At 46.3% G+C, this 23,251-nt stretch overlaps 1 protein-coding gene across 1 annotated transcript in view; it reads right to left on the bottom strand.

Annotated features, from left to right (window-relative positions):
- Window positions 1–21,211, bottom strand: part of ABCA12 (ATP binding cassette subfamily A member 12) — an 84,686-nt gene extending 63,475 nt beyond the window's left edge. Inside the window, exons 1-4 of the mRNA XM_064433591.1 lie at window positions 20,904–21,211; window positions 19,670–19,751; window positions 15,423–17,062; window positions 11,560–11,653 (exon numbers count right to left, since the gene is read on the bottom strand). Of these exons, the coding sequence (XP_064289661.1) occupies window positions 11,560–11,653; window positions 15,423–15,491 (163 nt within the window). The 5' untranslated portion in view covers window positions 15,492–17,062; window positions 19,670–19,751; window positions 20,904–21,211. The remainder of the gene's footprint in view (window positions 1–11,559; window positions 11,654–15,422; window positions 17,063–19,669; window positions 19,752–20,903) is intronic.
- Between the last annotated feature and the right edge of the window lie 2,040 nt (window positions 21,212–23,251).

Below are 23,251 nucleotides of genomic sequence, written 5' to 3'. Positions count from 1 at the left end.
AGTTCCAACACGCCTGCCAGGGGCAGGGACACCTCCCACTAGACCCAGTTGCTCAGGGTCCCAGTTAATAGGAAGAAGAGCCAAGCTATTTGTTCATAGGATACCTGCTGGTCCTGAACCAACTGCACATTTCCTCCCTTCTCTTCCAAATCCAACAACAGGCAAGAAATGACAAAAAACCCCTTGGATTAAGGCATCCTAATTCTGCCTTTCAAAAATAAAATAAAGTGAAAGCAGGCACATGGCCAGGGTAACCTGAAGCACCCATGAGAACATGCTCTCCAAGACTTGTTGGATTGGTTTCTACACAGCACCGTGACCTTTATTTCCAAGCCAGGCTGTTAAAACAGGGCTTTGTCTCAGCTTTTACCACAGGAAGGATGGATCCAGGACCAACAAACATCCTTTGCCTTTTGAGCAGAGCTGCCCCAGGAGGGCAGAGGAGCAATCCATCACCACCACCCCCCAGCTCAGAGCAGCTCCAGCACCATCTGCCTGGTGACCTGGGATGCTGGCAGGCAGGCTGAGGGATGAGATCTGTGTCCCCGTGTCCATTTCTCCAGACACAGAGTGGACCTGAGCAATGAGGCACTCGAGTGTTTGATGTGCCACTTGCCCCGTGCCGCTCGCTGCCAGCCCGCAGAGTTCATGGCTGCTCTTCCTCTCGGAGACAAACGCTCTCATAAATCACCAAACTCTTTTGCTGGATCACAGCAACATATTATTTAAAATAATCATTTGGAAAATTACCTGGCAAAGGAGGTTGCTATTATTTCTGCTATGGAAGGGAGCCAGATTTGCTGAAGGCCTGCGGGCAGGCTTGTGGTAATTGATTACCTTGCTCTTTAGTCTTCAAAGATGACCTGAGACTCTCACTCAGGCACAGCTTTATCTCTCACCCCTCCAACAAGGACACGGCACTACATTTGTACAACATTTATTCATTATAGCAGTGGTCAAACTCCAGGTGCTCCCAGAGGGCTTGGCAGGGTGGGTGGATTCCAGGGCTGGTGGTCTCCTTGATGGAGACGGGATTTTCCTGAGCTCTCCTCAGCAGAGTTGGTCACTGTGTTTTTGGGTCAGAACACAAGAGCTCAAGAGCACAGGAATTCCCACTGCTTTGGCCAAAACAGCAACCAGCATAGAGGCCCCTGAGACTTACAGAGCTACAGGCACCCACTTTGCTAGTGGTGTGATTCTCTTCTACACCTCAGTGGAGAGTTAGAAGTACAAGAGAAAATTAAAGGACATGGATACCTGCCAGAGGAGAAGGCTCCCTGCTGTGGGAAGCTTCCCCCAACACTCCCTGCATCCCTCAACCACCTCAGGAATTACACCCCTCTCTCCCTCAGGAGTTACACAGCTGGCTGAACCAGCTCCCAGTAACCTCAGAGCACCAAGAGCAGCAAAAGAGCTCCCTTATCCCAACAGGCAGAACTTCTGGTGTTGGGGCCACAGGACCAAGCATCCACCACTCTAAAGGTGCTGTAGGGTAATTAATCTGCTGCCCATGAGGGAAACTTTAGAGCAGGGCACTTTAATCTGGAAGCATCCTTATGTGAACATCCCTGCTGTGTCTGCAGTGTTTGCCCTTTGGGATCACCAATTACTACCCTGCACAGTTCTGCACACACTTTCCTCTCATCTTCCTTCTCATCTCCCACACCCTCAATCCCATGCAGGGCATTGATTTGCACACCAATCCAAACATGCACACCACAGACCTCACTGGATCGCTGTCTCTACCAAAATGATGCTTCAAAGATGTGGGAAGCCATGAGGCCTGGGATGGAGGGCATAGCCACAATAATGTGTAGGAGCTCCACCCTTCACTGCCCTCCACACCTACCAACAACCACTGATGTCTCTCAGCAGACCAGGAGCAGCCAAAGCCATGTAACTCCTCAGGGTGAGGCTGAAAGGGGATCACAAGGATGGGTCTGGGAGCACTGGCCTTCTCCAGAGACATGCCAGATGTTTACAGAGGTGATAAAGCAAGAGATCCTGATGCATCCAGATCAGAGGAAGACTCTTCCTTGAGGTACAAGTATAGCAATAACAAATTCTAGAATTGGACTCAAAAGTGGGACACTTTGAACTAAGTAGGCAATTAAACAATCAGCTGCTCTATCACAAGTGACGTGCTCAGCGTCAGAACACAGCGATGGTATCGTAGGAAAGGTTCTTCCTTTTCTTTTGAAACAGCAGCCCCAGATATAAAGAGCCAGGAATTTGTGACCTGAAGTTTGGAAGTGCTGCCACTCATGGTGGCACAATGCCTGTGAAGGCATCTGTGTCTTCAGAGTGGTGGCACAATGCCTGTGAAGACATTGTTGGCCCTTGAGGTTGAGGCACCCGGTGAGGATCTGCCAACTCTCAGCAGATGCTGAGCAGTTTGCTGGCAGCTGGATGCAGCCATGGGCCTGATCCACCCCTGAGTCACTGCAGGCATGAACCAGTGTTACCCCATGATGCTCTTGGCACAGGAGCAGTGGCAATGCCAGGGAGGACTCTTCTGGAAGAGGCCTGGGCTCTAACAGCAGTTAGAGAATTAAGGAAGATTTTTTGAGAAAGACCGTGACACAGAAAAATCCAAAATGTCTGGGTGTGTGTTAGACCCAAGCTGGTTCTCAGCCCTGCATCCTGCAAAGAAGGAATTTACTGATGCCAAGGTGAGCCACGAGATGAATGCTCTCCCTGCTCCTTCCTCCTGCCCTCCATCCCCTTGCTGGTGGTGAGGAGACGTGACCCCACAGAGCCACAGGGGCTGTCCTGCCCACACAGGTGAATTCCCTGCTGGCCCTGTAAGCCCTGCATGGATGGCCAGGGAGGAAGCTGCTCCAGGAGATCTCCATACTGACCTGTCCCTGCCTTGGCTGAGGTTTATCCAGCACACCAGTGACATCAGTGCACAACATAAGCACCAGCTAGCTAATGTGACAGAAGGAGAGCTGTACCTGCTCTGCAAATTTTAAAGGACAGTCTTTCCATAGTGATAGTTACCCAATCTGAAGTGTAACACCCCCACTGGACACTTTTGCAATATTTCTACTGTTGGGAATCCCTTTGTCTTCCACAGGCAGATCCTTCTCCCACTCAAACCTATGGCAATGCCATATCCAAGCCTCAACTTTATGATCCCACGTCATACACTAGAGCAGATCCACAACAAATACATTTTTTTTTTCCAATCTCCCCACTGCCTTTAGCTTTAAACCTCTTAATTTGCTATACTACAATTTCCCTTGAAGGGCATTTCCCTTCAATTCCCACTACCCTACCCTTCCCTACAATTTCCCACTACCAGGACCCATGAGGCAAGGAGGAGAGGTCACTGCACCCACTGCTGCCACACGTCTGAGCTGAGAGATCACCCTCTCATATTTCTGGCCAAATGAAATTGGCCAGAAATTTCATTTTTATCTTTATTTATACCTTTACAACCAAAATCCAAGCCCAGATCTGTATCCTGCTAGCAAAGCCTGACTTTGGGTCTGCCAGCAGCAGAATCCCAAGTTCAGAGGTTTTACTGTGTCTTCTGACAGAGAGTTTTGATTTCCTATCCCCACTGAGAGAAGGGCTCCAAAACTGAAGGAAAGAGGCATCCCAAAGGGCAGAGGAGGCCAAGGGCTCAGTGCTGCATGGGCTGGTTCTCCCTGTTCAGTAGCATCTAACCAGGCCAGCCACATCTCCAAGAGCTGCAAAGAAACAAGGCATGCAGAGCAGTCACAACAAACATGAGCTACCAATTAATGCACGCATGCCACTGGAAATTATGGCTTTTCCCCATTTGCTCTCATTCAGAATAAAAAAAGAAAATTAATTTCTTCTCTTTTTCTGAATGTTGTAAATTCCAGTACACTTCCCTTCAAAACGAGCAAAACATTTTGTTTTCTTCAGGTAAAGGTGCCAATGAGAAATGTCAGGGTGGCTCTAAATGTCATACAAGAGGGATGAAAATGACTATTTCACTATAGTCCATAAGATTAATTGAAATTGACCCAAATGTTTAAACCTAAATGGACCATGTTTCACGTTACCACATTGATTTTGCTGCACTGAGGTTTGTGGCATTTGCATTATAGCTGAGTCCAGCCATTTGCTGATCCAGCCAGGAATTCAGCAGATCAGAGGCACAGCACCATGACCCACAGCTGAGTTTTTCTGGTTTCTACCCACCTCTAGTTTAGGGTTGTATCCCCAACATTTGGGCATGAAAAAATTCTATTGCCTTGAAAATTCACACACTCTGACACTACCTATGCTCTAAGTCCTTCCAAATTCCTCCCATAGTTCATAAAAAATCCATACAAATCTCAACTCTGGTAAATTGGAGGCACTAATGAGCCAATGGCTTCATTAGGAAGGATTGTGTTTATTTGGGAATGCATTCAATCATTGCCAAATCATACAAGGCGACATCATAACTGGGACTTTTCAGCTAGGGAAAAGGTGGCCAAAAAGTGGTTTGATAAAGGAATAAATAAAGTTAGGAATCAGTGAGTAAAATGGTGAAGAAATGGTCACCCCTCACAACACAGGGACAGCAAAACACAGCGAGATCAGGACATAACCAGCAAACAGGACTGAAACCACATTTTTGTAACAAATATCAAAACGTTGTAGAACTTACTGCCATGGGATAAAGCAGACATTGATTTCAAAAGAATTAGACAAATTCACAAAAATAGATTTGTCAGCAGCTACTAAAATGATTATATAGATCAAACCCCCTCAGCTTCTGGCTGAAGAAAGCTTAAAACTTCCAGGATTTTTGTAGTGGAGGGAACACTCTGTGCTGTGTTCCTACATGCTCTCTTGAAATTATTCCTGAGCAGTGGGGGTCTAACCCAGAGCAGCAAAAGACCCCAAACTGTTTATCAGCTGTGATCCATATTTATCTCAAGAGTCACAAAAACTCCTAGTGAGAATATGTCCTGCTGTGGTGACCTCCCAACTTTCTGTGCCAAATGTTTGGTTGTGTTTGTGTACACACAACCTTCTGGCTTCCCTTCTAGTCTTTCTCATTGTCACACAGCATCACTTGAAATTTTAATTTCTGCTTTTTTCAACAGCCAAAAAGACAAAAGTGCCTGTTTCGTGACATGACAAAGATCCTGTTTCCCTTCAACCACATGCAACCACATGCAACTGTCCATTTCCAGCTTTGTTCACATCTATTTATCAGTAACAACTTAAGCTGCCTTTTTTTTTTTAATTGTACAAAGCTTTATGCTAATGCTAGGACTTTGAATTTCTCTCCAAAAACTAAACCAAATCATCAAATCTATGGGATGAGAGTAATTTTTAAGCAGGGAACATTTTATACATGAACACCCAGCTGGCTTATGCCTTACCTATTAAAAGAGAATATTTAATTGCCCTGGCACTTCTATTGCTGTGACATTTCAGTGCAATTTTTTTTCTAATATCTAATCTGACCCTCCCCTGGCATAATTTAAGGCCATTTCCTCTCATCTTTTCACTTGAGACATGGCAGAACAGACTGATCCTCACCTCACTACAGCGTCCTTTTGCATCTCCTGATTTTTGAAATGAAAGCACAGCAGGACCCCAGATAAATCCATCCAAGCCCCCTGGACACCCAGCGTGGCTGGGTGAGATTTAAAGCCTTGCATTTTTTTATCTTTACAGCAACAGGACCCTTGTTTTCTCACGATGTCCCCAGCTGCCTGCCTAGGACACTGCAATCAAAGCAGCAGACAGCTCACAGCCAGACTCCTCCCTCCCTCCGTGGCCTCCATAGAAGAAACATTTCATTTTGTTGCCCAATTCCTCCCCCAAGCACTTCAGGCTCTGCAATAAGACCAGCCCAGAGCAGACAGAATCTACTTCCATGCTTATTAAGACTGGGCCAGCTGGTTTTGCTCGCCCATAGACCTTCCACTTCCACCTCCTTATTTAATAAATTAAAAATTAGCGCTGCGATCGGATCGCGTCGGGTTCAGGGACTGATCAGGGAGGACATAAAGAGCAGAGAGCATCAAAATCACAAAGGAGCCAAAGAGCAGCAGGTGTAAAGGGAGGAGAAAAGCTCCACACCAAAGACAGGAACAAAGGAGAGGAGGTGGAACCTGGAACCCTTCAAGAGGTATTGCAAACTCAGGGCAAGGTGGGGAAATGACAGAGCTGCACCACGGGGCAGAGCTGAGGAGGCTGACAGTGCTAGGAAGGGATGCTCCACTGCCTGAAGCACAAACACACCAGGAGAAAGCAGGAACTGCACACAAGCCCTTTTCCTAGAGGGCTCTTTTAAAGCAATATTTAATGCAGACAAGACTAACCCGGTCTTGTAGCACAGCCAGGTTGATCTTGTCTGTATAAGCAGCATGGGACTACCCAAACAGGACCTAAGAAGAGAGTCAGGACATTTCCCAGCAAGAAACTGGAACCTAAAAGCTTAAATCCATACCTAGACTCTTGCAAAGACACCTGCACAAAAACTGTAAATACCCAACCAGCATCTTTAAATGCTGAGTGCCTCCAGAGCCCAGGTTTAGATTCTTTAACCAAAAGTGACCGCCTTTCCAGAAACACAGGCATCAACAACTAATTTCAGTCTAAGCCAAGCTGCTCAGCACCTTTGGAAAAATACCTCTGCCCTTTTAGATCCCAGCACCTGGACTGAGATGTTTCAGGAAGTCAATTAGAATTAAGTGACGGCCCCAAGGCCCTGTTTCAATGAGGAAGGAAAAATCACAGTGGTAAGTCAGGAGTTCCCAGCTCCAACCCTGAGCATCCTTCAGTCACACCCCAGAAGGCAGAAGAGTCTGTGGAAAGAAAGGGAAGTGTGGAGATTTATGACAAGGGAAGCATTACAAACATCACAGTGCTCTCTTTAAGCAGTTGATCTCCAAGCCAAGGGGAAGATGAGGAACTGTATGGCTGGGCACTGCTTCTGCATGCAAGGAGACCAGTGTATATGTCTATTCCAGCAAACATGGGGTTAATTAATATAATCCATACCCCCTTCAGGTTTGGTTTAATGAAACAGAGAGTTATATGGCAGCCTGCTCCCTTGCATGACAGAATGAAAAAACATTCACACCAAAGCTAGAGAATTGGTGAGGCATTTTCCTAATCACTGCAGATGGGCACAAACAAAAATCTGATGTGCAGAAAGGGGGGAAAGACTGACAGAAATGAAGGGGAGGAAAATGAAGCAGTGTAAAGGAACACAAGGAGTGGGGCTGCTCACCACAGGCAAGTGGTGAAGGAGAGCCTGAAGTTTGCTGCGTGCAGAATAGGCTGAACCCTGGGGGTGGATTATGACTTGCATAAATATCCATGACTTATCCAAATGAATGGAGTGGCCTGTGCAGCTGAGCCATCATCCCAACTCCCTGTAATTAGCATGGGAACCTATTAATTTTTCCACATTACTGGGAAAAGAGATGAATACAGGTGCCTCCAACTAAGAGGCAAATTCCTATAAAGTACAGCATATTTTCAGAGTTTTCTCACCTCCAGGTGAGATACCTTCTAAGGCATCAGAGAGGTCTCCTCAGGGGCCTATACTGATTTTTCCAGCCAGTTCTGGACCTGTTCAAATCCTAGCTACCCATCACAGTGACACTGAATGGGATGAGAGAGAGAGGCTATCCTGGGCCTTCCTTCTCCCAGGAGCACTGGAGCCAAGAATGAGAGCAGAATGAGAGTGGCACAGTGCTGTGCCACACAGCTCTGGCTCTGAGCTAGACCAAACACCTGTGCTGGTACTGACCAATTCTGATGGCATTCCCCCAGAATATTGGCTGCAAAGAGCAGCCTCGTGGAGGACTCTGCTGCTGAGTGTCTCTGACAAACATCTCTGAGTGAATGCATTGCAGGAATCTCCACAACGCTGGGGAAATCTGGGAGGGAATTCTGGGCAGAGGTGAAGGGTAGAAAGTGCTTCACTGGGAAAAGTTCTGCCAACGAACTCCCCTGGCAGAATTAGGTGGATTTAAGAGCAGACCCAAGAGCAGAGCTACTTTCCATGAAGAAGAACTGTCTGTGACAGCCTGCTGTCCTGGGGAGTGCCACAGGAGCAGACCCGGGCTCTAACAGGGGTGGGGTTTGTCCCACATCCTCCCCACAGCTCAGGGTTCTGTAACCACACCCAAGAGAGCTCCTACCGGGAATTCTGATGATGCTCAACTGGCAGCAGGGGAGAGGAGGCCAGCAGGAAAGGAAGAAATCGGGCGGGGAGGGTGTGACAGGGTGTGACAGCTCGTTAAAGCAAGGAGCGTAATTGGGCTCCTCTGCAGACTGAGTGGGCTGAGCCCTGAGGGACAGATTGTATCTCGTACACAATTCCCATACCTTGCTAAAACCTGTAGGATGGAAAGGGACTCGTGTCCCTGCTCTAGAAAACAGGTGATACAGGCACAGAAGTCTGCATGATACCATCAAACCCAGTGGCTTTCACCTGCAGCTTCCAGTGCAGAGTTTCCTATCCCACACATACACATCCCAATGTCTCCCAGCAAAGACAAAGGCTGAAATAAAAGGGTCAGAAGTCACAACTGCAATGTGAATAGTAAGTTGGATGGGGATTTTTTTTGTAAGGCTCTGGGATCATCACAGAAACTGGGTATGCAGACAGTGAAATCTCTTTTTCATTTCTCCCGACAACAATCTCTGCTGACCTGGAAACACATCATCAAACAGAATCCCTGAATAAAGAAGAGATAGGTTTTCTTACCTCCTAGATACAAGACGCTTTAGTTGTGAAGAAAATTATTTATCAGACTTCAGCTCCTTGTTTTCCTCAGCTCTTAGTTCTCCTATGAGCACCTCTTGAGTGGTGACATTTATTTGGCATGTCATATCCCTCTGAAGCTCAGCCTGGCACAAGCTCCCTTTGCATTAAGTGCTACACAATATAATTCAGCACAAGCAACTTGGTCCTGCAGGAAGCCCTTGCCATTTGTTCACCCTTGACTGATATTTGCCAGGTAATTTCTCTACATAATCCTCCATCTAGTCAATGTGTATTAGCTGCCCTTCAGAAGAAATTACTGTCTCGAATTTGAGCTGTTTTAATTGAAAAAAAAAAAAAGATTTCATGATATTTCTGTGGCCCTGAATACACAAGATAAGTTTACAGAGTGGGATTTTCTATGGGGTTATCTCTAAGGCTCCAAACCTCAGCATCTGAGTAGCTTATTCCATCTCTGTGCCATTGATTCTGTGCCTCCTGACTTTTGTCTACCTGCAATAATCTCTTGACAGCAGAACTGGAAACAGCTTCTTGTCACTACTTAACAATTCTGTCTTAAGGCAGGCACTGGAACTCAGCATAAGGTGAATTTTATGAATAAAATGAATAAAATCCCCTCCTGTAATAGCTTTTCTGGATGTGTCCACCCCCGCCTGCTTTTCTATCGAAAAGGAAAGTTTCCCAAGTGATTTATCTTTTGCTTTTCAAGCAAAAAGTTTGATACATTTTTTCCAGTTGTAAAAAAAAAAAAAAAAAAGAAAAAGAGTAATTGTCAAGCGACTGTTCTTATTTAACTATAATGGCAGCAGAAACTGGCTGTTTGATGCTCTGGTTAGCATCCTTCTCTATTCCCTCAGGATTCTTAGATGGTCTGTGAACATCTGGATCACAAGAATACAAAAAAAACCATTATTTTCCAGCAAAAAACCTCTCTTGCAATAGAGAGTTCCTATCATCCACTTCTAAGAGAGAGAGACGCCTACTCACATACTTACTGAGACTTGTACTGAAATAAAATTAATCTACAGAAGGAAAGGGAACTCATCCAAAGACACTGCCCAACTTTCCCCTTTCCTGCAAAGCACAATTGACGGTGTTACTTGCAGTTCATAAGATTATTCCTATTAATTCATTAAGGCAGAGATGTGATCATCCAGGCAAAAACGCTCCAAATAAAAATAGGTTCAAACTAATAACTGTGTCAAATAAAAGAATAAATATTTCCCCATCCAGATGGCTCCCTTGACATCCAACCTATCTGATTTATTGGGGACAGGAAGTACAACTGATGGGGCAGCGTGGGAGGTCTGCCATTTCCACACTTGGCAAAATCCGGGGTTTTCACAAAGTACAACATGCCCTGTCTTGCCTGCTCCAACTTGTTCAAGGGAATTTGGGAGAACTTGGAATATATAACACGCCTAAAGAGGTCTTTTGCTGACAGCAGATGGGCTTGGGGTTAAAAAATGATCCCAACACTTCAAGAATGTCTTTTCCCAGTAAAGAATTCCTGTGATACTTTCAGGAAGAACTTGCCTACATCCCTGCCTATGGAAGGAGGTACACAATGCTTCAGTGGGATTGGGCTGTAAGCTCTCTGCAACAAGGACTATCCTAATTTCATGTCTGATACTTGTCAGTGTGGTCCCTTCTCACACCTCACAGAGGAACGAGGAGTTTCTAACCAGGGAATCACACCTGGCACTCACCAGGGTGAACACTCCCATGTGTTCAAGGCACATCCCTCCCAACCACAGCTCACACATGGCATAGCAACAAACACTGGGAGCCACCTGCTTGTCTCCTCTGCTGCCAGGCATGGTCTCCCATCATCCTGCATCAGTCTCCCTGCCCCAAATACAAACCCCCAGCCATGTCCATGCCAGGGCCTTGCTCCTGCAGCCCCTTGTGGGTCATCCATGCTGGTGTCCCTGCTATCAACCAGGTGCTGAAAATCTTTAAGGTCCCTTCCAAGCCAAACCAGTCTATGGCTCTATCATTTGATTCAGCTCAAAACCAACACTCTGAAAGATAGAAAAACTCCCAACTGGATGAACTCCTCGCTCTGCTTTACTCCATAACTTCATGAACAAATGTGCTCAGGGCTGGGACATGCTTCTGGTGGTGGTAAGGACTCACTGATCAGCAGAAGTGCTTTGGAGCAGACGCAAGTGCATCCCTGCTCTGAGATGGACACTTCCTGACCCAAGGAGCCAGGCTTGCAAGTGACAACCAGCTTGTGCAAACTTTCACCCATGTGACCCCCACCAACTACTGACCCACCCAAGGAGCTGCTGTTTTTCTTACAAGGGGCTCACATGCACCATCAGGGCCCAGGAGCCAAGCAAGTTATCACTCTTCACCTTAGCAGTGAGATACTTAAATGTGCACATTTTGCCTGTGGCATGCACAAGGTTAAACCTTTCATGTTGACTAACCTCATGTTTCCCACCTCACCTGCACGATCACACTTGCAGCCTTTACCCTCACTCATTTTACTGAGTAAGCTCTCCCCCAGCTGCCCTCTTCTCCCTCAGTTTATCCTGGAAATTTATATTGCTGTCTACAGAGCAGCATCCAAATAAATCTTGATGAGACAGTTCTTTAAGGTTGTTTTCTAATTATAAAGCTAATTTGGAAAAAAAAAACCATGAGCAAAAACAACCTCAGAGGAGCACACACATTTTATTTACAGCATGAAGCATCCCAGGAAATCTCCACTGGAAACTATAAGGAGCCAAATTTGTAAAAGTAACAAAACACATCAAGTGAACACATCAGTCACTGAAATGAGAACTAAACCCCACAGACATAAAAACAAACCAGTTACTTACAGTTTTGCTGTGGTTCTGGAGGGAATTTGAGACGGATAATGGCCAAGATTATGAAAACAACCACAGGCCAGGAAATTAAAACAAACGACCATACCTATAAAACAGCAATGAAAATATATCGGTTACGTTTGTGGCATTGAAGGTACCCAGAGCCTGGCTGGAATGCACAAGCAGTGCCCTAAGTGAGTTAGGAGGTGCATTGTAAATCACACCTGTCTTGGCATGCATACAATTAAAATCCAAGCATTATCTATTGAGGAAGAAAAACTACCGAAGATTTTAAGAGGAAATAACAAGGCTGAAAGCAGCACAAGGTTTCAGGTTGGCTGGTAATTATGGGGAACTGTGTTTACCCAGCTTTGAGACACTGCTATGTCACAGTAAAGGCATGCTGGGAAGCAGAAGATAAAGCAGCTGCAGTGTGAAAGCTTGGTTTCACTTTCAGTGAAATGATGGGTAAATAGGACTTCAATTGACCTGTACCCCAAAATTAAAGCGTTTGGCAAGCCTACAGCAGTTTTCCCAAAAAGATTTAGCTGTTTTTCACAACCAGTGGACTCTCGTGGTAGAGAGAAGAAGAATCCTTGGAAGAAAGGATTTTCACAGTGGTCATTCACAAGATGTGGAGCCCAAGCATGGTAGAGGAAGGGGTTTATGGAGTTGTGCAACAGACTACAGAATGCACATCTGAACACCCATCATCAAGAAAAAACCCTTGTAAGAACTTCTGACCCCAGCAGCCCAAATCCCTGGCACATTTCCATCTCCAGACTGTGGCAGTGTGTACACATGAGCTGAGAGGATTCCCAGAATGGTTTTGGTTAAAGGGACCTTAAAGCTTATCCCGCCCCACTACCTGCCATGGGCAGGGGCACCTTCCACTATCCCAGGGTGCCCCAAACCCATCCAACCTGCCACTGGACACTGCCAGGGATCCAGGGACAGCCACAGCTTCTCTGGGCAACCTCTGCCAGGGCCTCACCACCCTCACATGGAAGAATTTCTTCCACATAAGAAGAAATTCCACTTAAGGTGGAAGAGAAATAATGTAATATTGCCCTCATGTATACACATGAACATGTCTAGAACTCTTGCCTCTGACATGAGGGTTGCCCCTTTCAATGGACAAGAATTAAGAAAACACTAGAATGAATCATCTAGTGTAGTAAACCAATCTAGGGAGGATGCCCAAAATCTTAAAATACAAGCCTTGGTGTTTTGTGAGCTAGGAAATTGTAATTATTCAAATAATCCCTTGCTTTTGCACTAGCTGGTGAGCTGGCTCCCATGTTTACTAGATTAAGAGTTTTCCATCCATCAGTAGTTAAACTGAAACTCCTCTGTGCTACAAAATTGCTGTTCTACCTTCATGCCAATTTTTGGAACTGCAAAGATGTCTTTCTTCAAAATAATCCCGTTTCTCATCGTTGTGTTGCTATTTTTTTTTTTTTTTTCAGATCAGCACATATTACCCAAAGCTGTTTCCCAAAGTAATTCCAAGCCCATAACCGTGTTTTCATTTCCTGTAACACTCACTGGAACATAAAACCAAACAGACAGACAAACAAATCCTGGAGAGCAACTCAGCTTAAAGATGGTTGTTCTACAGCAGCTCCATCCTATCGTCCCTGATGAGGTGACTCAGGCTTGAAAATAGCAGCAAATTCATGCCCCAAAATAGGTGACAGACATCAAACCACAAGGCACCTCCCCACACACCCCTTTAGAGGTGCTCCTATAATTTTAGCATTCAGTCACTTTTTAGCTTAGACAGACATTACCCTTCCTGCTTTTTATGTATACACTGCCAACCTGTAACAAGATCCATCACTGGCACTGACATATTTTAGTAATTTTTTATATCAGATGCTTTCCCTATAATCAGTCCCCAAACAGGCAGTTTAACTGTGATTAATTCTCATGCAAATGGTATTATTAATGTGTCCTCCTTGTTTAGCACCACACAGGCTAAAGTAAAATTATGGGGTAACAGCACAGAAACTGATATTAGTCAGAAGCTGCCTAAAGGAAGGGCTGGACATCTGTCACATTCCTGGGACAATAAATGAATACTGATTGCTCCTACTCAGGAAAATCATTGTCCCTCCCCATTTTGAGCTTACACTCCCCACTTTCCAGACATGTCTTCTCTCAGTATCTCTGTCCTGTGACTTAATTGGATTTAATAGTAGCTGGGCACATCAGTTGCAACATCACAGCATTCCCACTGTCCCAGGCTTTTCTAATAAACAAAAACAAGACAAGCACCCTGGCCAAACTGTTTGCAGGTGCAACATGTTGACTCGAATGGAACCACAACCAACCTCAATCTGGCTCTTGAGACACCAGGAACTGTGGTGTAAATTGCATAATCTCTTAGTTGCTGGATTATTTCACTACTAAAAGTTGATTTAATCTCTCAGAGCTTACTTAGGATCTCTGGGTGAGTGCACATTTTCTCTCCCCTTCCTGCCTCTATTTAAATAATGAAGTGCAAGACACAAGAGGCACCAATATCTCCAGTTCCCTTTAGCACTCAGGCCCAACTTTGCTCCCATAAAGATCTGAGTTTACCTCCTCACACCCTCCTCAGCCTAAGCAAGCTCCGTAATTTGGAGCAAGAGAGGGAAATTAAGGAGGGTTGCAAGGCATGCCTGCCACAAAATAGTCAGCAGTGACCAGATTTTTATTTTAATTGACATTTCAGTTCTACAGAGTTGATATTACAACTCCACAGGAAACCAGAATTACAGCAAGTCAGACTGTGGTCAGAAGCACAGGCAGGGCTTAGGTGGCATTTACTCAGGGTACACAAGAGCTAAAAGGGACCCAAGCCTCTGCTTTTAACGAGGCTGTTACAATTTCTCTCGAGAAATTAGAGGCAATTTATGGGGATTCTTCTGCATCTCAGGAAAAGTGAATTTAGCAGCAGTGAAGAAGGCTCTGAGGCACACAGCATATCCACAGGAGTCAGAGGCACCCAGCTTGTCCCTGAATCAGGCTCCACAACCAGGAGATAGGGCAGGGTAGGCTGGAACAGACCTTGCAGAAGCACACAGTCATACAAGGCCTTTCACTTCACCCTCACATCACACCCTCCATGGACATCTCTCTTTGGCCAGCACTTCCTGTGCCTGCCAAGCTTTCCATTCCACCAAGGCAAGTTTAAACTCCACCACATTTGGGTTTCTGGAGCACAGGTTATGGTGCAGCCCCCTGAATTGCCCAGGCTTCTGCTGAAAATACCACCCACAGCTGGACCAAAACTGGACTGGGACAAAACTACTCTGCCTGGCCATGCAATGGAACATTTGCTCCCTGATGCTGCTGCAGCTCAGATCCCTCTCTGGACATTTCTGACAATGGTTTATCTTTCAGACAGAAAGGTCATTGGGGTGTTTGATTTGCAGCACACTGGACTGCACTGGAAATCTGTCCTACCTGCATCTCTCAGAGCTACTTCTTTACAAATGGCTCTGTGTAAGGGCAGCCCCATCACCCCCAAATCCCAGGGGCTCCTCAGAGGCTGTGAACCAGGCACAGGGGCTGCTCACATGGCAGCAGGTACAGAACTGCAGCCCTAACTCAGGTCTGCCCACGAGTCTGTGCATGGTTTTGCTTGCGCAGATATTGTCCCAAGGGAACAAGACAGGCATCCATGGTGCTCAGTCTGGGCTTCTGAGCTTCACACAAAACCCTCCTTCACTTCTGTGCCATTCCCTTCCTTCCTTCTGCTGCTACCACCAGCCTCCCAATCTAACAGCACAACCCTGCAACACTGCAACTCTGCAGTGCCCCCCTTGCTCCTCAGCTCCTGGTGTTTCCAGGATCCCCCTCCTGCACTCCTCTGTCCCCACACTCACCAGCTGCCTCTTGACACTCAGCCAGTTCTTCCAGAGCAGGATCCTGAGGTGCTGGGAGAGTGCAGCCATCCTTGCCGAGAGCGAGGGGGCTGCGTGTTCCTGCTCCCCGCGCTTAGGAGGCAAAAGTGGAGGCTCTAACCCAAAAGGGCAACCAGTGTCCAAAATCCAGGCCTCTGCCTCTTCCCCACAGCATAGCTCTGAAGCAGCTACTCCATCCACTTGTGGCTGCTGTACTCCCAGGAACTGTGGCTCTTGTCCTCACAGCAATAGCTCCTAGCAAATTCAACAGGTTCTTCCTCTCCGGGCGGGCGGGCAGATGCAGCAGCCTGCCTCCACTTGTGTTAATTACAATATCCAGCCTCTCCTGGATGCTCCCTGTCCAAGCCCTCAGCGATAAAATGGATAGCATTCCAAAAAGATGCTTCTGCTTAAACAAAAGGTGATGCACGCCTCCTCCTCCCCATGATGAAACTCCCTGTCTGCCCACACACGGCTTCTGCTGGAGAGGTGTCATCAGCAGCAGAGTTAGGCCACTTGCCAGGCCAGTCTGACTTCCCTGGGTTCACAGGCAATGCCTGGGAAGAAAGCATCCACTGCCACAGCATGCATCTCAGGGACTGATCCAACTGCCTGGCTTCCTGCATCTTCCCTTTCCTCCAGGAAATCAAGTCCTGGAGTTCTCACTGACTGGTTTCCATGAAACACACCAAGTCCCCTGAGAATGGGTCAGATTTCACAAGATTTCAGAGCATTAGTGTGGCTTAAATACTCATTATTCAACTAATCATTGAATTTCCCAGGCTAGTGGTGCCTAAAAAAGATGAGAGGAAAGACAAAAGGCAGGTACAGTGGAAAGCAATGACAGCACAGGGAACTGCTCATTGCACAAAAAGACCTGCAAAAATCTGAAATATGGATTTGTCTGCTGGGCTCTGGTCAGCTGGAAGAGCTCTGGTCCTCCTCAGGTGTCTGCTAACACCAACACCATCCTTGAAGCACTTGGCAAGCAATGGAAAACATCATTGTTCTCAGCATATTCCACAAAAGACATCCAAAAACTTTCCTGTGCATGGCATTTCTTTCAGCCACAAACTAACTTCAGGCCTCAAAAATGAAAACCATCTTGAAGGAGTCCTTGCCAAACTCCACCCAGGGACCAGAGTGGAGATGGCAGCAGAGGAGTTTTGATCCAAGGGTTGTTGAAAGCACTGAGAGAGAGAGATGTGGTACTTGGTGAAGGGAAACAGCTTCTCTGGATTGGTGAGGAAGCACTGCAAAGGTGGGAATGGCAGCAGATCCAGAACAGTCCCTGCCCCACATACCTTCAGCCTAAATAGATTGGACATTCCAACGGTGGGAGTGAAGCTGGAGCTAAAATTAACCTAAAAGGCTTCCCTGGTATAGTTTTAATAGCAATGGGAAGAAACCTAAATGTCTAACCTTCCAGCTCTACATTCCCTTTTTATTTCTCTACCAAATATCCTTAGGAGGGAGAGGGATCTCATTTGGGTCTGGGAGTTGAGAACAAGCACTGCTCCTTGGGACACTGTTCTAGTTCAGCTCCACATAGGAGGCACAGCCAGATTCACTGCATTTGGTCCAAAGACGATTTGCAAACTTCATTCACTTCCTCTCTGGGGCTGAAAAAAGAAATCCAAATATAGATAATTCTGCTCTGAGGGGGTAAAGAGAGAAGAAATTTATAATTTCACCATTCACTGCCTTGCCAAGGTCTTCTAAGGCAAGTGTCTGATTGCTTCTTTTTGGTATTCAGTCAAACAACTGTTTCAAAAGAGCACTATGATTTGGATAATAATTTTCCCAAGCAAATGCACATCCTTACTTCCTTTGTGAACTGAGTCAACAAACATTCCCCTTGGGAAGTACCCAAAGGATAATTTGTTCAAGATCATCACTGTAAAATCAGAATAACTCAATGTCAGTTGGCTCTCAGAGCACCTGCATTCAACTCCCCAAACACCACAGCATTCCCATTCCAGAAGACAGGATGAGGACTTTATTAAACCCTTATACTCTTCTGCTTTTTAATTCCTGTGCTTAATAATTCCTGCAGATGGCACAGGAGGCTGTGGACAAAGTGACCAGAGCAGGAACATGTCGCACTGTGCCAACAGCCAGAGGGGAAAAGGAGGGAAAGGCCAAATTCTTCCCCCTCCTAATACATCCACAGTTGGTTTATTCCTCTGGTTGAACAACTAGGGCTCTTCTGGGCTGAAGGGCAAACCCACTGAGGGGTGGTTCACATCACTGAGAAGAAAAGCAGCATCTGTTTCTGTGCCCATGGAGCTGAAGAAGCTCTCAGGGGAGCTCTGAACTGTGATTTTATCCAGTGCAAATGATTAGAGCCACGATTCATCCCCTGTACTGCAGCTCACATCACCCTGCAGGGGCTGCAGCTTCCAGGGCAGGAAGACTCACTCCACAGAGCCAGAGCCCACCAACAGACCTTTCCTTGGGGATGCTCTTTCAAATAAAACAGTTTTTATTTCAGCAGCAATGAATGCATTTGTGCTTCCCAAGTGTGCCCAGCTACCTCTATGAGAAATAAAAACTGAGGCAAGTGATGCAAGACAGAATAAAGCCCATGAGTGAATGATCTGCCAGAGTGCTGGAAACATTCTTGCAGGACATGTCCTTACTGGTCCAATGTGCCAGGGCTGGCAGCAGTGAGTGCCACAGGCATGGCAGGGATCCATGAACAGAGCAAACTGCTGTGCAGGAGCTGCTGCACAGGCTCAGTCAGGGGGTGCTGGGGCCTCTCTCCAGCCCTAACACAGTGGGGGAATGGGAAGAAATGGCCACACTTTCATATTTCACTGGTTTCCTGGCCAAAATGACAGGTTGAAACAGCAGCATCACAAAATGCAGCTGTCTGCTCATGAACACTCCTGGCTTGGCTTGGAAACACAAGGGGATCAAACCTGACAGGGCAGAATATCTACCCCCTTGAAGTCAGTGCCAGTGTCTATCCCTGGAAGTGTTGAAAAATACATGTGGATGTGGCATTTGGGGACATGGTTCTGAGGCGTACACAGGGGTGGGTGCATAGATGTTTGGGCTTTGAGGTCTTTTCCAACCTCACCAATTCCATGATTCCAGCATCACATGCCCTTGCAGCACCAAGGAAGGTAGCATTTAAAAAGTCTATAACCAATTTAAAGCCCTGTCTCCCTCACAGGTGGAGCAGCAGTTGCCTGAGGACTTGCCAGCATTGGCCAACACAGTGCACAGCACTGGATGATGCTGCAGTGGTGTAAGACCAACTGAAACACCACTTGAGAAATGGTAAAAAAAGGCTTTTGTTGAGCAGCCCATGGCACTCCCCAGGAGAGGCTGCACATACTCGCTGAGAATTGCTCCTGGTTCCTTCTAACAGCATGGCAGGAGCCTGGAAATGCAAATTCCAACACATTTCCAGGGTGCCTAAAATCAGGCACAAGACATGGTTTTGAGAGATGCTCACTCAGCATAAAAACATCCAGAACACTCCAAAAAAACTAAAATGGGCAGCACTATTTTTAGTCACTATAAAACTGCAGGTGATATGGCACCACCACAGTACCACTCTGCCACCAAACACATTTCCACTACTTCTTGGTGATTTTTTTCCCCCCCTATTAACATGCATTTGCAAAGCAGCCCGTCCTGGAAGCAGTTTTCCCTCAAGAGGTCTGTCACTGTCATCAATACTAGGATTATACCACACAGGACCTGCTCCAAAGAGGTCAAGGAGAACTGTGCAGCTGATTTTTGGCTCAAAGTTCTTGGATAGTAACTCCTTATTCCTGCAAGGCAGCCTTGTTTCCAGGAACAAGCCCCCAGGCCAAGCAGAGCTTTGAGATTCTCTGATAGCAGAGCAGATGAGCATGAAAATAAATTTTATTTTTAGCCTAAATCCAAGCTTCCTGCAAATGAATTAGCGGCATGACAAGCTGAAACATTTGGGACAGGATTTGCAGAAGAGCTCACCATTGGGGTTTTCCCTCTTATGTCAACAATGCTCTGCTGGAGCAGATTTAGGAAAAGGCAGGGAAATGCAATTTTTTGGTTTTAAAGCCATAGTGCCTCTGTTCAGGAGTGCCCAGCCAGTCTTTCACCCTACTCCTTTGCTCCCAAGGTCACCTTCAGCCACATCTGGTCCTAGCAAACCTACAGGGGCATGAATCATTTCCCACCCCACCCAGCACTGAGGGCTGGATTTGTGAGGCTCCCACATGCACACCTACCTTGCCACAGGGCTGCTTGCAGGCTCCACACTCCCCCTCTTCCAGTGGTTGCAAACTCCTGTGATCCCATCGACACGCAACACTGGATCAGGATTAGAAGTTAGTCAGCAAAGACTTGTGGGCACAAAATGAGCAGAGAAAGGCAGCAGCTGCTGGGGGGTACTGGCAGGCACCAACAACTCTAGTTTAGTCTCTCCCTGGTACAGCAGAAGGCCACCAGTAGAGCCACCCCCCACTCTGAGGATGTACAGTTCTTCAGAGGATGCAGGACAGCCACTAACTTGGGGTTTGCTGTGCTCACACAGTTATAGGTGAGGCCTGATTCATTAAAACCCTTTCTCAAAAGCCTTACTCTTGGGGCCAGGGCCCGACTCCCAGTCTACACAAACCCACTGAATCCCAAGGCTGGAGCAAGTGAGTGATATGGGAGTTTCATTAGGATGTCCTTTAGCCCTTCCTTCAGGCCTTAACAATGTTAAACCCAGATCTGATGCCAACAAGAGATGGCTAACAGTATCCAAATCCTGACATTTCTCATTTATCATTCTTTGTGCTTTCAGCTGGTTTCCAATCTGCCAGCAATGCTCCTGTCCCATCACGTGAGCCTGGACAGCTGACAGATGGACTAATTAGGGATCAAACTATTCATGGTAAGGCTGATAACAAGGTCAAAGCAATGTCACTGTGAAAAAAAGGTTTGACTTTGCAAAGAACAATTGGTATTTCCAAGGCTGAGCACCACTTGTGCTTTCCAAACCAAAGTGTCAGCAAAGCTGCCCAAAAAAACTCCAACAAAACAGCTTCCAAGAGGTCTAGGAACAGACTGTAAGGATAAAGAAACATAGAGGAAGGATGTGCTTGGGACAACAGCTGTATCATGGGTGGGCTGTTCTGTATGCAATGGAAAGATTAAAATAGTATCAAATTAAAAATTAACAATATTTGAACATCAAAGGAAGTTAAATCCTCAATCATGCAGATTTAGTAAAGGCTTTTTTCTATGTTCCATAATGCAGTGGTTTGACCAAGATACATAATCATACAAAAAACAGGAAAAATAATATTTTTAAATTATATTATGGGATAATAAATCACCTACTTAAAGGCTTACTCAGATTTAGCAACTGAGTTGTGAGCAATGTTTGTTCCCTCCATAGCTGGAGTGCACTCACACATGTTCCTTCCCACATGGACTCTCTAAAACAAGCACAGGACTTCCAGCCCAGGCACTTACCATATTCTTTCTCTACTACCTGGTTGCACATTTCAGAGAATAACCTACAGATCATTTCTGTGGGATTTATCCACCAACAGGCTTGGAAGCTGTGGGGAAGGGCTGACAGGCAACCCCACAAGCTCAATGTCTAGGAGCAAACAGCAATCTCAGAGCACAGTCGAAGGACACAGAGCCACCACACTCCTGCCTGATAGGTTTCTAGGGTGACTATCCATCTCCAAGTCACCTGGGTGTTATTACAAAATCAGCTAATTAAAACCACACCCTGGGATCTAAACGAGCATAGGGAGTGCTGATGAGTAATGACAAGTTACACAAGGCCTGTCAGCCTCCTGGAGCTGGGAACTTGCTTGCTGTAGAGAAAAATAGGTGTTGTAATAATCCCTCACAAGCACCACAGTGATGCAGGAGCACAGAAGGGCTTGCTTACCTGCAGAATATTTCTGAGAGCTCCTACATTACTACCAAAGGAAAGGTTAAAGATCTCTTAGGCCATTGATAAAAGGCAGCTGTCCCAAAAGAGGGTTTGATTCTCTGACTCCCAGGGTGGAGATGGGCAATCTCCACTGGATGGGCAAGGCAGGTGGCTCTGCAATCAGCCTGGGAGAGAGTGCTTACCCTCCTTTCCCTCGTGACTGTAGCAGCAGGCACCCTTCCTGGGAGGAATCAGTCCTTTGGGAGGTGCAGTGCACAGGGAAGGGCTCATCAGAAGGCATGCCCTGAGTTTATGGCCTGCACGTCAAAGCCCGTGTGTGCCTGAGCACAGGGCACATGGGCTGGTCCTTGGAGAGCTGGGGAGCACTGTGGGACACGTGCTGGGAGAGGCAGCACCTTGGGAGGGGCTGGAAGATGTGCTGCCACCCACCTGGGCCTCACCTGCACACCCTGAGTCTGCAGTGCCCCTCTCCCTGTCACCTGCACGCCCTCACTGGGACTTCCATGATGTGTCCTTACCTTGGGAGGTGTCCTGGGAGATGCACATCCCTGGGTGCCCAAGCAGACAGAGCCCACTCTAGATTTACACCTCAGAGGGCTGACTTATGCTGTAGTTCCACTTTTCAAACAGAAATGAAATCTTGAGTTGATATTGGGACTTTGCTGTCACATGGAAGTTATCCTGGGCATGGAACAGAAAAAGAGGAGAAATCAAACTCCAGTACTGCTGGATGGATTTGCACAGCCAGTCCAGCAGCTTCTGGATAGCCACAGATGGTCAATCACACCCAAACCAAGCCATGCTTGGTGGGCACAGAGTGATGCACCACGCAGGACCTCCTCAGCAGGTCAGACAGGTCCTGTTTGTGCTGGTCCCACTCCATGTGCACTGTAAAGCTGAAAGGCAAGTTGTCTACAGCCACACCTCCAGGACCTCTGGATGTCTGGCAGACCCCTCTGACTATTAGCAAGGTTTTTTGGTCACTGTATTCTGGACTCCTTGGTCTGAAGTCCAAGATATCCCAAATATCTTCCTGGGTTTTGCAGCTTCTGGCCAGAATTCCCCTCACTGCCAATCTGGATGTCTGAAAATCTCCAAAAAGTGACGTTGTTTTTAACCTCTTGGTTTCTTTTCCTTGCCCCCCAAAAATTTCTATCCAGAAAAACTTTTACAATATAAAAGCCCCTTATAAAATACCCCTCAAATCCATGCCAAAGGATGAGTGTCCTTTTGGGTGCCATTACAACTACCACAATCACAAATGTAAGCAGCAGGACCAGTGATAAGAGGGGAGCACAGGACAGACATTGTGCCCCTGGGTAAAGATGAACACCTTTGGGCAGGAAGTTACAGTCTGTTTTCAAAGGGCCCCAAAGAGCTTTATTATTTATGGATAGCATCATTATTTAGAGTCCAAAGGTCTGCCCATTTTCTCCAGCTTGTTTCAACAAAGATCAAAGGAAGATTCACCAGTGTCTTCCTCTGCATTGCCAGAAGGTAGAGGTAACTACCTTAGCAGTAATTGGGGCTCTTTACAGTCAAAATACTTCTAAAAAACCTTTTCTAATTATTTAATAATGAGGCACTTCATGATGCACTGGAAGCAACATTCATTCAGCCTCCAAGAAAACAGAAGCAGCATCAGATGTCTGCTTGAGGAAAAAATGCCATGGAAGAGGGTGCCCTCTGTAGACACTAATCCATGTAAAACTCTGGGAAGGAGCTAACTGAAGCCTGCTTTTCCAAAACTAATTCCAAGTCAGACTGTGATAAACATATACTTGTATTTCACTAGAAGTGGGTGAGCACTGCAAGACAATATTAAGGACTACTGATGGGATTGGCAAATGGAATTGTGTATTTGTCTGGGATATAACTTCTTCCTAGAAGCTAAACCAGAGGATAAATG

Source organism: Passer domesticus, chromosome 10 (genome assembly GCF_036417665.1).
Source record: "Passer domesticus isolate bPasDom1 chromosome 10, bPasDom1.hap1, whole genome shotgun sequence".
Lineage (NCBI taxonomy): Eukaryota > Metazoa > Chordata > Aves > Passeriformes > Passeridae > Passer > Passer domesticus.
Note: the sequence above shows the minus strand (reverse complement) of the source record. Positions and strands in the feature narration are given on the sequence as shown.